This window comes from Rattus norvegicus, chromosome 7 (genome assembly GCF_036323735.1).
Source record: "Rattus norvegicus strain BN/NHsdMcwi chromosome 7, GRCr8, whole genome shotgun sequence".
Lineage (NCBI taxonomy): Eukaryota > Metazoa > Chordata > Mammalia > Rodentia > Muridae > Rattus > Rattus norvegicus.
The window spans coordinates 110,921,898-110,936,646 of NC_086025.1; the positions used below are offsets into that span (position 1 = coordinate 110,921,898).

At 46.6% G+C, this 14,749-nt stretch overlaps 1 protein-coding gene across 31 annotated transcripts in view; it reads right to left on the minus strand.

Annotated features, from left to right (window-relative positions):
- Window positions 1–13,004, minus strand: part of Rbfox2 (RNA binding fox-1 homolog 2) — a 243,672-nt gene extending 230,668 nt beyond the window's left edge. For 29 of the 31 annotated variants that reach the window (XM_063263894.1, XM_063263886.1, XM_063263892.1 and 26 more), the window contains exon 1: window positions 12,440–12,619. In XM_063263894.1, the coding sequence (XP_063119964.1) occupies window positions 12,440–12,619 (180 nt within the window). Of the gene's footprint in view, window positions 1–12,439 lie in introns of all 31 variants that reach the window. The other 2 variants (NM_001079895.2, NM_001414967.1) reach the window with 1 other exon arrangement.
- Between the last annotated feature and the right edge of the window lie 1,745 nt (window positions 13,005–14,749).

Sequence of the window (14,749 nt, forward strand, 5' to 3'; positions counted from 1 at the left end):
TTATTATGTTTCTCAAAGATCAACAAAATACAGCTTTGGATATTCCAAATTAAACAATTTGCTTTGCTTAAAACAATGTTAGACCAGACAAATGGTTTAGGTTTGTTCAAACTCTGGAAAGATATTGTTAAAATAAAGCTAAGTTTTTATACACTGTCTAAAACTAACACTAAAGCTAAAATCCAAAAGAAGTAAATGAGCCCACCACTAAACCCAGGAATATCAAAGGCAGTCTTTTTTTTTTTTTAAGATTTATTTATTTATTATGTATGAGAACACTGTCACTGTCTTCAGACACCCCAGAAGAGGGCATCGGATCCCATTACAGATGGTTGTAAGCCACCATGTGGTTGCTGGGATTTGAACTCAGGACCTCTGGAAGAGCAGTCGGTGTTCTTAACCACTGAGCCATCTCTCCAGCCCAAAGGCAGTCTTAAAATAGACTTTAAAACTGAACCTAGAGTGACATAAAGTTAACAGGAAGCACAGATAGACACAGGGTCATCTATCATCACAGCATTTCAGCCAGTTGACAGGAATCATTAATGGCCCCTGATAAGCACCTTTCTGAATGATGCTGCCACATACAGTAACACCTTAAAACCTAAAGCCTGAAGGCAGGTAGTGCCAAGTAAACCAACTGGTCTCTAACACAGCCAGCACAGGCCAAACTGCTACAGCAAACAGACCTCCCTAGTATTTCAGGAGGCAGCTACAGACTATGCACAAGCAGAGAGCCAAAAGATGTTTACAATAAGCAGTGGGTAACATGGGCAGGGGTGGTCAAAATGTTAAAGTCTAGGGCACAGGATGTAGCTCAGTTGGTATAGTGCTTGCCTAGCCATCACGAAGCCCTCAGTTCAATACCCGTCACTGCCTAAATGGAACATAGTGGTAGGTGCTTATTTCTTTTCTTTCTTTTTTTTTTCCCCCCGGAGCTGGGGACTGAACCCAGGGCCTTGCACTTGCTAGGCAAGCGCTCTAAGTGGTGGGCGCTTATTATCCCAGCTTTCAGGAGGCAGGAAATTCACCCTTGGCTATACACCTGGTTCTGGGCCACAAGAGACCTTGTGCCCGCCACCCCAAAAAAAGGAATACCTAAAGTCAGATGCAAAACCTGAATGTGACCAGCAATACCTACCTCACAGTCTTCACTGCTATTAAAGTCTTCACTGGCTTATTAGGAGACGTGAATCAGCCTATGGCATCAAGTTCCAATACACCATATAAACCACTCAGAGTACGGCAAACACCAGATATATGAAACCTGCCTAGCACGCCACCCCATTCTGGTAACCAGCTGCTTCTCTACCTCGATCCTGGAGAGATGTGCGTACAAAACCCAGTGGCACTTTCGAGAGAAGGATTACTAATTCCCAACAAGCTCTGCCAAAGCTCCCCGTGTGAGAGGCAGTCATTGTGGAGATCTCCTGAAGTTCCAACAGTCTTGGTCAAACCCACTCTGCCCACCACTGACAGTGACAGTGCTCCTGTTAGTGTCTACAGTGCAAGCCAAGGAGTTAAGCAGTGTGCTGCTGAGAACCACCACGATTTTGACAGACTGTTCTCAAGTCACAGATCCTACCACCCATCCCATAGAAATCAAGTTGAAGCAGTAAAGGTTGCCAGAGCTACACATCCAGCCTATTTGCACAGGAGATGGAAACTTGGAAAGGGAGAAGCTAAGCATAGACCCACAATCCCTGTATCCACCAAGATTATTTCCAACCCTCTAAAGAATTTCTATGGAGCACACTGAACTGCAGGAAGAAAACAGAGAGAACAAGAAAGCAAACTTAAGGCTGAAAGCATGAGTGTAAAAGTCCCAGGAGATGGTTGGTGATCTCTGCAACTAGCTCCATGCACCGAGGCAGCTGCTTTTCTATGGACCTCACCAAGTTCCTGGGAAATGGAACCAAAGTCCTCTGTCTCTGCTCATCCCCAGAAACTAATCCCTAAATGAGACTCATATAGGCCCGCTTTGGAAAACATTCTGACTGTCAGCAATTAATGTCCCCTCCTCCAAACATCTGCCAATATGAAGAGGAAAGGGCTCTCAAAATAAAGCAGTTGGAAGAACTTCCCATAAGCCTCTCTGTTCCTTAAGTGTTCCAACTTAAGCCATGGCTGGAGGCCACAGTGGGTCCCCACAGCCCTGTCTGTAGTTCCTTTAGCTCTCTGCTAATACCAGCTCTGTCCCCTGTTCTTCCCACAACCACTATCACAATGACTGCCTCCAGAGCAAGATGCCACCAACCCATCCCTCAAAATGATCACACTTTGCTTGTGGTGTTTCAGTTAGGATGGGGGTCAGGGAGAATCAATGTAGCCAGAAAGAAAAATAAACAGAATGTCTCCTTTAAAAGCCAAATTGCCAGACAGGCAGTGGTGACACATGCCTTTAATCCCAGCACTCGCACTCAGGAGGCAGAGGATCTCTGTGAGTTCGAGGCCAACCTGGCCTATATAGAGTGAGCGCCAGGACAGCCAGGGCTACACAATGAAACCTTGTCTTAAACAACAAAGTCATACTGCCTGAGCCATAAATTATAACACAAGCCTTAAGTCCTAGCACCCAGGATGTAGAGAAACAAGTTTCAGGCCAGCCTGATCTACAGAAAGAGTTCCAGGACAACCAGGCGGGGGGGGGGGGGGGGGGGGGGGGGGGAGCACGCACGAGCGCAATCCCGAACCTATCTCAAAAACAAACAAAAATAGTCATATGCCTAGAATAAACCTAGGAACCAGGCACATACAAGAATGTTACTAGGTGGGCTGGAGAGATGGCTCAGTGGTTAAGAGCACCAGTTGCTCTTCCAGAGGTCCTGAGTTCATCCAAATGTCCTGAGTTCAATTCCCAGCAACCACATGGTGGCTCACAACCATCTGTAATGAGATCTGATGCCCTCTTCTAGTGTGTCTGAAAAACAGCTACAGTGTACTCACATACATAAGATGAATCTTAAAAAAAAAAAAAAAAAAAAAAAAGAATGTTACTAGGTACTTGGGTCCTTAAAAAAAAAAAAAAGCAGGGGAGAGGGGCTGGACAGATGGCTCAGCGGTTAAGAGCACTGGCTGCTCTTCCAGAGATCCTGAGTTCAATTCTAGCAACCATATGATGGTTCACAACCTTCTGTAATGGGATTCTGTTGTGTCTGAAAAGAGCAACAGTGTACTCACATAAAATAAATCTTCTAAAAAGTCAACTTTAAAAAAAAAAGGGGGAGGGGGGGTTAGGGATTTACTTCAGTGGCAGAGTGCTTGCCTAGCAAGTGCAAGGCCCTGGGTTCAGTCCTCAGCTCCAAAAAAAAAAAAAAAAAGGAACAAAATTGGTTTAACATACACAGCTCAAAAACTCAGTTTACTTCCTTGGAAAAACAGTTTTTAAGTCAGTCAATCACTATCTTAATTCAAGAATATTAGCAACTTTGTGATGGTGTTTATCGTGAATACTCAACTGAACTTTTTAGAACAAGACAAGTCAAAGGTGGCTCTGTGGCTGCTCTCACTCCTTCCCTTAGAACTTGCTGCATTGACTCCATCTAAAAAGCCAGGCACCATGGAGCATGACCACTAGCCCTCAGGAAGCACCTACTATACTAACTGGGGAAGGCTGGAAGCCAGGAAGCAGGCCAGGGTTAAACAGGAACCAGTACAAGTAGCTCGAAGTTAAAAGCAGAGGGGAGAACAAAGGCCAGAGAAAAAAATGTTTGCAAAATTCATCTATGAAGTATCCCCAAAGCTGAGATTTCAAAGAACTGTGTCAAACTTCCTTACTTCCAAACATCCCCAACTTGAGTGATCTGAAAAACAAGCACACTGTGTAAATGCCTCTGCTTACTCATCCTCCCAACCCTCACTCACAGCTAGAGGGAAGGTCAAGGTCCACAAATGAGCAGGTAATTCCAGTGGCAATGGTGGTGATGTCACTCAGCCACAACCCTCCACAGTCTCTGGGCAGCATGGTAAGAAGACAGGCCAACTGTTTGCTACAATGAACCCAACATGGTAGTTCCAAAATCCCCCGTTTTCCTTAACCTACTCTTACAAAGGCGCTTTTACACTACACATGTGCTGTGAATTAGTATCTGAGCACAGGAAACCAAGTTTCAGGTTGCTGTGCCCACCCGACACATGTGGCAGTTCAATTCCACCCCAGCTTCTGTTCTTAGAAAGTCTTTTCTCACCTCTAACCCTGATACCAAAAGAGAGATTCAGTAACACAGAGCATGCAACACCCAGCCTTCACAGGAGCTGCAAGGCAGACCAAGGGCCAGACCCTCAGGGAAAATCTGGGGAAACAATTAAAGCCATCTGTGATCCACAACTGAGAACAAGACAAATATTAACTCCTACACGAACACAGTTGCTTGGCCACTTGAGGCAGGTACAGTATTAATCCTATGACCCCCAAGAACTTCTCAGTCTAGGCAGGAGAGGAGGGGCAGACAGTGACCAAATGTTAATATATAAAGTCCTATAATGGGGGCTGGGAAGATGACTCAATGGGGAAAGTGCTTGCCACACAAGTGTGAAGACTGGAGTTCAGATCTCTAGAACCCACGTAATTGCCAGTGGGTCTGGTAGCCAGCCTGTAATCTGAGCTTGAGGAGGCAGAGATGGGGAACTAGACCCCCAACAAGCTCACTAACTAGACTAGCAGAAAAGGCAAGTTCTGGGTTCAGCAAAAGACCTACCTCAGTATATAAAATAGACAGCAACCATGGTAGACCACAGACATCAATTTCAGGATTCCAAACCAGCATGTGCATCAATGAGCATACACATGTGCCAACACACATACACATGTTCACACATACACATGTACACACATGTATGCACACCAAGAAAACACAACTACAAAAACCACAGACACTGGGTAGATGGGATAATCAACACTCAAGCAAGTCTTGAAGGCTGGGCCTTGGGTTTGGAGATTTAGCTCAGTGGTAGAGCGCTTGCCTAGGAAGCGCAAGGCCCTGGGTTCGGTCCCCAGCTCTGAAAAAAAGAACAAAAAAAAAAAAAAAAAAGAAGGCTGGGCCTTACAAATAAGGGGTAAGGAGCAGGGAAAAAGGCACAGAAAGAGGCGGGAGTTCTCTGAAATAGAACAGAAACAAAGTGGAGGAACACTGCAGTCAGAAACCACAAGTCTCTAAATGTGGACATGGAGGCAGAGTGTAGAAAAAGAAGGGGCTGGAACTCTGGGCCGGTGTCAGACCAGAAGGACCCCGGTAGGCCCAACAGGGAATGGACTTAAGCCTGGGTCAAGCACAGATTCCAGCAATATTTTAAGCTGAGTTAACAGCAGATGAGCTTTTGGGGAATCACTATCAACAGTCCGAAGCTACTTTGAAGGCACTGAGAAAACAGAGCAAACCCCATTCAATTCCACAGACCCAAGTGGCAACAAAATAAACTAGACAGCAATCAATCTACTTGGTGCAACATAGTTATCCAACAAACATATGTTCACTGATCCCAGGTTGTCTGAAGCGCACTCACCTCCTCCGAAGGTTTCCCGACTCTACAGAATAGCTACACTACACTTAGCACCAGCAAGAACCAAGGTATTTCAGTAGCCTTTGCTTGTTACAAAGAATGAAGACTTCCCCTCACAGGAGACCTCAGCCAGGTTCATTCTCTTCCTCCCCCTGGATATTGAGCAAATGAGGTTTCCCAGTTCAACACAGCACTCATCTCTAACAGTCCCCAACTCTGGCACTTAATCAATCGGAAGCACATTAACCACTCCATGCTGATCAAGCAGTAAGCAGGAACTTCCTGAGTGCTGTAGAGCAGGACATAAGGAGAGCTGGGAATCAACATTTAGCACTGACAGGCACTTTAAATAATCTCAGTTACTCATTGTAGTAGCTCATAAGCATTAATTCTCCCAGGTTACAGATGTGTGTGCAAGAACTCAGGACCTTGCCAAGAATTGGTAAATGGAGAAGCCAGGTCTCAAATGCAAACAGGGGAAACTCTGAATGGCATTTACTATACCATCTGTAAAGTATATAGATAACAAATGTTTATACAACAAGTTTGATAATAACCCTTCAAAGAAGAGGTAACCCTTTTAAAGTCTCAGATAAGGGAACATTCATAAAGGTCAGACTCAACTAGATGACAACAAATGGAACCTCCAAATGCTGCTAAAAAGATCACTCCCGGGTTGGGGATTTAGCTCAGTGGTAGAGCGCTTGCCTAGGAAGCGCAAGGCCCTGGGTTCGGTCCCCAGCTCCGAAAAAAAGAACCAAAAAAAAAAAAAAAAAAAAAAAAAATCACTCCCGAACATTAACACCCAAAACATCCAGGCATAGGAACAACTTAGACATTAAGAGCACTGGCTGCTCTTGTAGAGGACTAGAATTCCATTTCCAGCACCCATATTGTGGGTCACAATCCTCAGCTCCAGGATACCCAACAGGCACACATGTGGTATGAATACATACATAACAAACAACCATACACACAAAGTAAAATAAATCTTAGGCTCAAATAATCAAAACAACTTGGCCATATTGCATAGGAATTTACCCCCATACACACTACCCTTGGGGTTCCTAAGATGTCTGGGTAGGAAATGCCCTGCTGTTCCCTCCCTGTCTCAGTTGATTTCCCAAACCATTTTGCCAACCCAAATTGCAGAAACATGTTCAGGATTCACATGGCAGTTCTGATCCGATTTGTCCCAATCCTGGCTCAAGCAGCTTTACACTACCCTCCTAACTAGATCAGCATCGGCCAATGGACTTATTCAAGCTCATCTGCGATGGATTAGATAATGAAACCTTAGCCATGTAAGCTGCCTGCTCCTGCTGGGGCAGCAGGGGAAAAGAGTAAGAAACTCAATACTTGCAGGGCCACCTAAACACCACATGCACTGGCCTGCCTCTCTCCATCTGTCTGCTCATGCTCCAGGGGCCGCTACACCCTTTCCAACAACTCTACGGCTCTTTCCTTCCTACCTCTACAGGAAGTTTACATGCACCCCAGAATAAAGGTGTTTATGATATTGTGTAAAACACTTAACAAAAACTCAAGCAAATCCACTTACTAAACAATTGTTTCTGTAATTAAAGCCCAACACACACTAAAGGCCGGAGAGATATCAGACTAGCACGTCACTAGCACCATTAAAGTGCGTGTTTAATGAAGGATTCAGCTTTTCTTTCCCCCATCCTGTAATCTTGAGGCCTGTCTGCACTAGTCTGCCTTATAACAAAATGAAAGTTTGATCTCTAGTGAGCTTAGTGTTGCATTCAGATGTCAGTGTGATAGAGAAAAGAATCACTAGATGGTTAGAAGAGGGGAGGGAGCCCAGGCACAGTCCCCTCAGCCTGAGCCGCCCAGAAGAATAATTCCAATTCTACTTGTAAGTCAAATACATCCCCAGGTTTATATTTCTGGGTTCCCATGTCACATATTAAAATAAAATTTTTTGAAAATTCTGTGATTTTTTTCTACGCCTCAGTTTTTTCCACCTAAAAATGTTCTCCCAAAATTCAGAGGATATGGCAATGATGGTACAGCTTTAATCCCAGCACTCAGGAGACAGGCAGGCAGAGTGAGCTCCAGGACAGTCAGGGCTACATAGAGAAACCCTATCCTTAAAAACAACACAAAACAAAACAAAAATCAGTGGACACTGTAGCACCCAATGTAACAGTCTTTAGAAAGTATGAGGATTGAATGAGGTTGTAAGGGTGGGGTTGCTGAGATAAACCGATTACATCGCTCTCACTTTCTCCACCCTTGATGCAATGATCACCTCGTCAGATAACCAGAGGGTATTATCTGCAAGCAAAGAAGCAGACCCTCACCAGGCCTCGAACCTTCCGGTACCAACTTGGACGTTCACAGCTGTGAGATATAAATGCCTGCTACTGAGCCACCCGTCCATGGCATTTGGTTATGGAGCCTGAGAAAACTAAGGCAAATAGAAATCAGGTTTAAGTCATTTAAGTGAGGCATTGCCCATGAAGCTATCTGGAAGGAAAGCACGTTACTCAGGAACATTACTGAAAGTAGCATGATGCCCAGCTTCAGAACCAAAAATCCAAACGAGGGTCCCAATACCTTCCTAGAAGGAAATCAACCCAAAAATGAGCCAACAGAAGATAGATACTGAATTCAACAGGGTACCTGGAATCCCTTCCCCGAAACTTCCCTAATACTAGAGTCACTAAAAAGTGAGCTACACCTGATGGCCAAGATCTACAAGGCTGACAAGACAGCAGGCCTGCCTGGGCCATAGTGTAAGTTCAAGGCCAGCCCAAGCAAAGTAGTAAGATACTGTCTCAAAGTTCAGAGTGAAAATGGGGCTGGGGAAAGAGCTCAATGGTGGAGTGCTTGCCTAGCACGCTTGAAGGCACTCTTGACTCTCCAGTACTAGAGACAAAACAAAATAGCACAGCTCTCACAGACTACCAAGTAGCTCAGTGGTAGGGCAATTACCAAGCAAGCACTAGGTTCACTCTCCAGCATGCCTATGTTTACAAACATACTAACACACACGTACATGTACATACTTGTTCACACTGCTGAACTCACGTAGCTACTCTAGACTGATGACTACGGTCAGAAGCAGGCACCACGCCACAAAATCACCACATACCAACTCTTCACTGCCATAAAGACTTTTGCTTAAAGTTCTAAGTAATAATTAAGACTCGCCTTACACAGCAGCCAAATTCCTAGAAAGTTCCATTAGAACACAATTTCTGATAATGACATTGTCTGACAGGATGCACGTGTGGTGTGTTTGGTAGACCCTCCATGTCATGTGTCTCAGCTTGATGAAGTCAGATGCACTTAGCTTCCCACAGCGCAGTAACTATTTCCAGGCTCCATCTTAAATAGCTACATTTCTCAACCCCTGCTTCCCTCCAACTGCACAGTCCAAGTCTCCACCCTCCACTCTCTCCGGGCTGGTAGACTCTTCTCCCCTCGGGAGGCTGATATGTTCTAAAAAGCACTAAGTCTTCCTCTCTCTCCCCCAGGTTCCTTCTGAGCCTAAGGCTTACAACACAAGCCAGACTCTCTGGAGTCCCAGGACTTCACTTTGGAAGTAATGACATCCAAAAGTTTAGTGACCCAACCAAGACTCAGCCTTGGAACCTAATTTAGGGTTGTAGTTCCATTTAGTAAGTAGTCTTGGGGAATTCAATCTGTCAACTACTGTATTCTGTTAAAAAAAAAAATTAATCCTTTGCATTTTTAAGGTACTGAATAATTTTGTGATGCTTCCTTCACTCAGGAATCTCATGATTAATTTAATCCCTAAGTTTTTTGTAAGTGGCAAATTTCAACTTCAATTTAATAGACATTGGACATTAATTATAAACCCAGGTACTATAAAGAATAAATAAAGGAAATACATTTTCTTCCTTGTGGAAGCTTACTGTCTAAGGAAGTAGGCACAATAAAGCCTCTAGTGACAATAAAAGGTGAAGCCTAAGTACAAATAAATATACCAACCAGCATAGCTGAGTCTAACTAGCACCAATTATGCTGTCGGGGAAGTTTAAAGAACCAAGCTATGACTTCAGAAAAACCCCAGCTGTCTTCAGAGATGAGAAAAAAATACACGCTTTAAGACCAATCCACTAAAAAGCCTATATGAAGATAAGCTAGCTGCAGACGTAGAGCCTGCGAGCCCTTCTAACTTGCTGCTGGCATCTCCTGAGAAGACCCATGCTGCACATTCTGACCCCACTACCCTGGCCACCTGGTCAGCACACCAAGCTACTGGTCTCCCGATGCCTCAACCCTCTTCCCTAAACCACTGAAAGGCCTGAATCCTCTTCCCTAAACCCTCTAGAAGACCCTCATCTTCACTTCAAAGGTCACCTACAGAGAGAACTTCCTGAGCCACCTCTAAGCTTCTCTATCCCTTTCCCTGCTTAATTTCTCACATGGTACCAAAAACTGCTGATTTGTCTCTGTCCATAGAATAATATCCAATAAAAGTAGGGTTTCTTTATATATCCTGTAGGGTTAAAACAGTGCATAAACACCACCAGAAGCAGAGGCAGAGATCTGAGGGTTCAAAGCAACGCTGGTGGTCTACACAACAAGCTCCGAGAAAGCCAGGACTAAAAAGAGAGATCCTGTCTCAAAAAAAAAAAAAAAAAAAAAAAAAAAGTGTCACAGCTGCTTGATAAACATTACTTAAATAAGTATTAAACACCTGCAGGTTTTTTGTTTAACTTTTCATTCATTTGTCCCCTGCCCAGGTCACATGCACAGTTAAGCAAAGGGAACTTGACTTACATTTCTAAGAAAGCAACCTAGGAATTATTTTAAACAAATACTTTTCTAAATAAGAAAGCAGAGGCCTCCAAATACGGGTTTTCCCCAGAACAATACGGCTAGTTGAAAACAGAGGGCTAAGTCAACGATGACATAAGTACCTAAGTGACATGGAGTAAGACGCCTACAGTAACAGCTGGGCATGGTGGTGCATGCCCATATAATCTCAGAAATCTACTGGGAAGGTAGAAACAGGGAGACCAGAGGTCCAAGAGTTCAAGGTAATCCTCAGCTACTACAGGGAGTTCAGACCAACCTGGGCTACAAATAAGACCATGTCTCAAAAACAAAAACAAAAACAAAAAACCACCGCCAACAACAAAAGGTACAATCATAAGAATGTAGAAAGGGAAATATAAAGACTACCCACAAATATACAGAGTAAAATAATTCTCTGTGGGATACTTCTAAGTTATCCAATTGCACCCCAAGGGCCTAATTCTCTCCTTCCTCTGCACATCCCAAAGTCCCTATGCACCACTCCACTTCCAAGTTTTACTATCCTTGGCCAACGTGAAGGCAGTCAGCAAATAATAGGCCCCAGGCAGAAGAAAGGGAAAACAATGAGAACCCACGATTAACTAAGCCTGACATAGGGGGAAAAGGTGCGCAGATGTGTGCACACTCCAAGTGAACACACAACACCTCAATCCAGTGGTCCCTCTTTATCATCCACTAAGTCTCCCCATTCTTCCTATGGCTTTCAGATTGACCTAACAATCCCTCTGCCTGACAGACTTCTAAGGGAAATAAAAGCCAGCAAACAAAAGGATTCAAAAATAAACACCCAGGGAGTCCCTTTTGCCCAAATCAACAGAGGTAACAGAATGGATTCTGCAAAGGAGGCAAGAGGCACACAGCAAACATGCCAGGTTTTAAGTACAGCTCCTTCCCTGCCACAGGAAGTCAGACAGAGCACGGGAAGTCTCTCATCTCAGCACTGCCGAGATTTCCAAGAGTGGTGTAATGGAGAGAACACAGGAATTGGAATTAGAACCAGCTAACTGGGTGGTTTTAGGCAAGTTACTAGTTTTCTCTGGACTTCTAACTCCCTATCTATAAAAATGAGCTGTTAAAACACGCTGAAACTTGAACACACCCTTCCCTACCACCACCACCACCAAAAAAAAAAAAAAGATACAAAGTATTGACTCTTCACAGAAAGTGCACATAAGTCATTCTGCATAACTCTTCCAAGTGCTGGAACTGATGGAAAAGATGATAAGGTGTCTCTGGCCCCTTCCATCTCTAACATTCTATGGTTCTAAAAGAATTAGAAAGCATCCCATTGCTGCTGTGAGCCTCTCCATTTCGTAGCCAATATTTTCTAAAGAGACCAAAGCCTAAAGCCTAAAACGACTCATGCCCTTCTTCAAACTAAGTAGTAACCGCCAGTATCAATCTTTTGCCATTTCCTACCCTCATCAGTCAAGCTTACCCTTGAGGCCACAACTCAGAAACCAGTCTCCTAACAGCCCTATAAATTTTCTTTTCTACCCCAGGACACTAAGGAGCTACTCTGCAGCCTACGAATGTAGGATGCAATGATTTAAGCACTGGAGGAGCATGCCTGGTGTCTCTCTCCAGACTTAATAACATGCTGCACAAAATTGAGACTGAGCATCACACTACCAAACTCCGCGGACTTCTCAAGACTGCTCGAGTAACTGATTGAACCCACAAGCTAAGCCACATCCCCTTTCGGGCTCTCTCCAGGAGTTGGCTGGCTTTTCAGTCTGTCCTCCACATGCCGCTCTCCCTTTCCTCATCCCAGTGTGTGCCCAGGGTAAACCAAAAGGCGCCCTTCTTCTCGAGAGCTTTCCCACCAGCTTCCCTCGCTCTCAGCTCGACCCAACAGCTCTCCTCTGGACAAATAGACACAAAGATACCCCAACTGCTCAAGGAACTGAGGACGGGTTTAAGAAATGGACTGCATCCCGATCCTGTTCAATCGCAACTCCAAAGGGAAAAATCCCACTCCCTCTCGTTGCCTCCGGGCCCCCTTAGGAGCCCAGCCCCTGCACCGGGCCCCAAGCCCACTCTCCAGCCAGGCCCACCCGGCGCCCCGAGGCCCGAGCCCACCGCGGCCCTCCGTAACCGGGCGCCCGTCCCGCGCGGTCACCTGCATCCCTTCGTCGGCCGCCTCCTCTGTGCGTGGCCGCTTGCTCAGGCCGGGCTCGGGTCCGTCTGCCCCCGCTCCGGGCACCGGCAGCTCCACCTCCGACTCCCGCTTCATGCCCCGGGCGGCAGCGCCGGGCCCGAGCTGAGGCGGCTGCTGCTGTGCCTGGCCGCCTTCCGCCATCCGCCCGCGCCCCCTTCGCCACCGGGAGCCGGGCGACCCGCGACAGGCCACCTCCCCCTGGGCCTCGGTGCGGACAGTCGCGACAGGCGGGCGCGCGCCGGCCCCGCCCCCCGCGTGCGTGTGTGCGTGCGCGCCGGTCCGGAGCCGGGCTTCGGCTTCGGCTTCACTACCGCTCCGACTCAGGTTATGGCTCCGGCTTCGGCCCCGACTCTGGCTTCTGCTCCGGCTTCGCGCCGGCCGCTCGCTCGCTCGCTCGCTCGCTCGCTCACTCACTCACTCGCTCGCTCGCTCGCTCGCACGCGCGTGCGCCGATCCCTCTGTCCCTTGGTCCTTCGGTCCCGCGCTCCCTCACCACTCGCCGGCTGTGCGAAGAAGGGGACGGCCTGGGCTCCCAGCGTGGGGAGGGCTGTTTATTTGGGAGGAGGAGGAGCGCGAGGCCGCAGCGAGCTGACTGGTCGGGATCCTCCGTCCCGCCACTGTGGCAGCGCCGGGAAGGCGGGGAGAGAGAAAGGAGAGAAGGAGGGAGGAACCTGGATGTGTGGGACTCGGGCCGCCCGCGCGAGAGGAGGCTGTGGTGAGGGGGCGTGGCTACGCCCCTCGGCAATCTCCGCCGCCTCCGCGCGGGCCGCCCGCGGGAGGCCGGGAAGGGATCGGAAAAGTTCGGGAATCTCCGGGATGCTCAGGGAGGCAAGGAGAGAGAAGGGTCCGCCTCTTTTAGGGCGGTGGCCGGAGGGCGGAGCTTGAAGGGCTGGAGTACGGGGGAGCAGCTGTGGCTAGTAGCTCTAGTGCGAAGTACTGACCTGATCTCTCTCATCTGGCTTCTTGGGATTTAGGGAAGCAGAGAGCGCCCTGAGAGGAGAAGGTCTCTCTGCCTGCTTCCTCTCCAGCCCAAGAACTGGGAAGTCTAAGAATGAAGGCTCCTATGAAACTTTTCTGAGAAATTTTGCTATGAATGGAATAGTTGCATCTCTAATGCTATTAATAACTCCTGATGGTGCCAGGCATGGTGGTGCACACCTTTAGCCCCAGGACTCAGGAGACAGAGACAGGCCTATCTCTGAGTTCGAAGCCGGCCTGCTACACAGTGAGTTCCAGGACAGCTGGGACTACGTAGAGAAACCGTTTCAAAAAAATCAAAACTAATAATAATGCTTGGTGTTTTTAAGAGCTTCACAGTTTGAGGGCTGGAGAGATGGCTCAGCAGTTGAGAGCACCGGCTGCTCTTCCGGAGATCCTGAGTTCGATTCCCAGCAACCACATGGTGGCTCACAACCATCTGTAATGGAACCCAATGCCTGTTCTGATGTGTCTGAAGACAGTTACAGTGTACTCATATACATAAATAAATATCTTTTAAAAAAAGGGGGGGCTGGGGATTTAGCTCAGTGGTAGAGCGCTTACCTAGGAAGCGCAAGGCCCTGGGGTTCGGTCCCCAGCTCCGAAAAAAAGAACAAAAAAAAAAAAAAAAAGCTTCACAGTTTACACAATGAGTTCATTTATGGAACCACTTTGAGCCTGACAGTAGAAAACATGGTTATAATCCAATGGATGAACCTGAATTTGCTCAAGTCCTGAAGCAGAAAGACATGGGCAGTCAAGAAGGCAATCTCTTGTTTTCATTCCTTGCTGCCCGAGAAGCCTTTCAGAGCTTATCAGCTTCATGCAGCTAGGTCTGTCCAGTAGATTTTCTCTACCTGATTATAAATAGAAACTGCTTCTACCTCTCAAGGTTCCATACTGTGACATGTACGTGTAAAGGGATGTTGTGCAATAACCTAGCTTCTAGCCTTACCCTTGCTTTCTACCTCAAACAAGTTAGTTTTTCCCTTTGGAACTCAACTGCAGTATCTGAAATAATCGTTTGGGTCAGTGGTTTCCAGCCAGGAAAACTTTCAGACCCTTTCAGCATCTCCCACTTTCGTATTTGTCCTCCCAATTTCGTAAATTTTGTTCTTCACAAATGGAGACCTGCCTCTGGCATCTAGTGAATAGGGGCTGAGACTCTCAAAACTCTACCATGAATAGAGCAATCCCTGTGAGACAGACTTGTCCAAACCAGAATGTCAATAGTTCAGAGATTTCGAAACCCCAGGTCAGGTGACTTCTAGGGTTACTTGCAACCAGTCTATG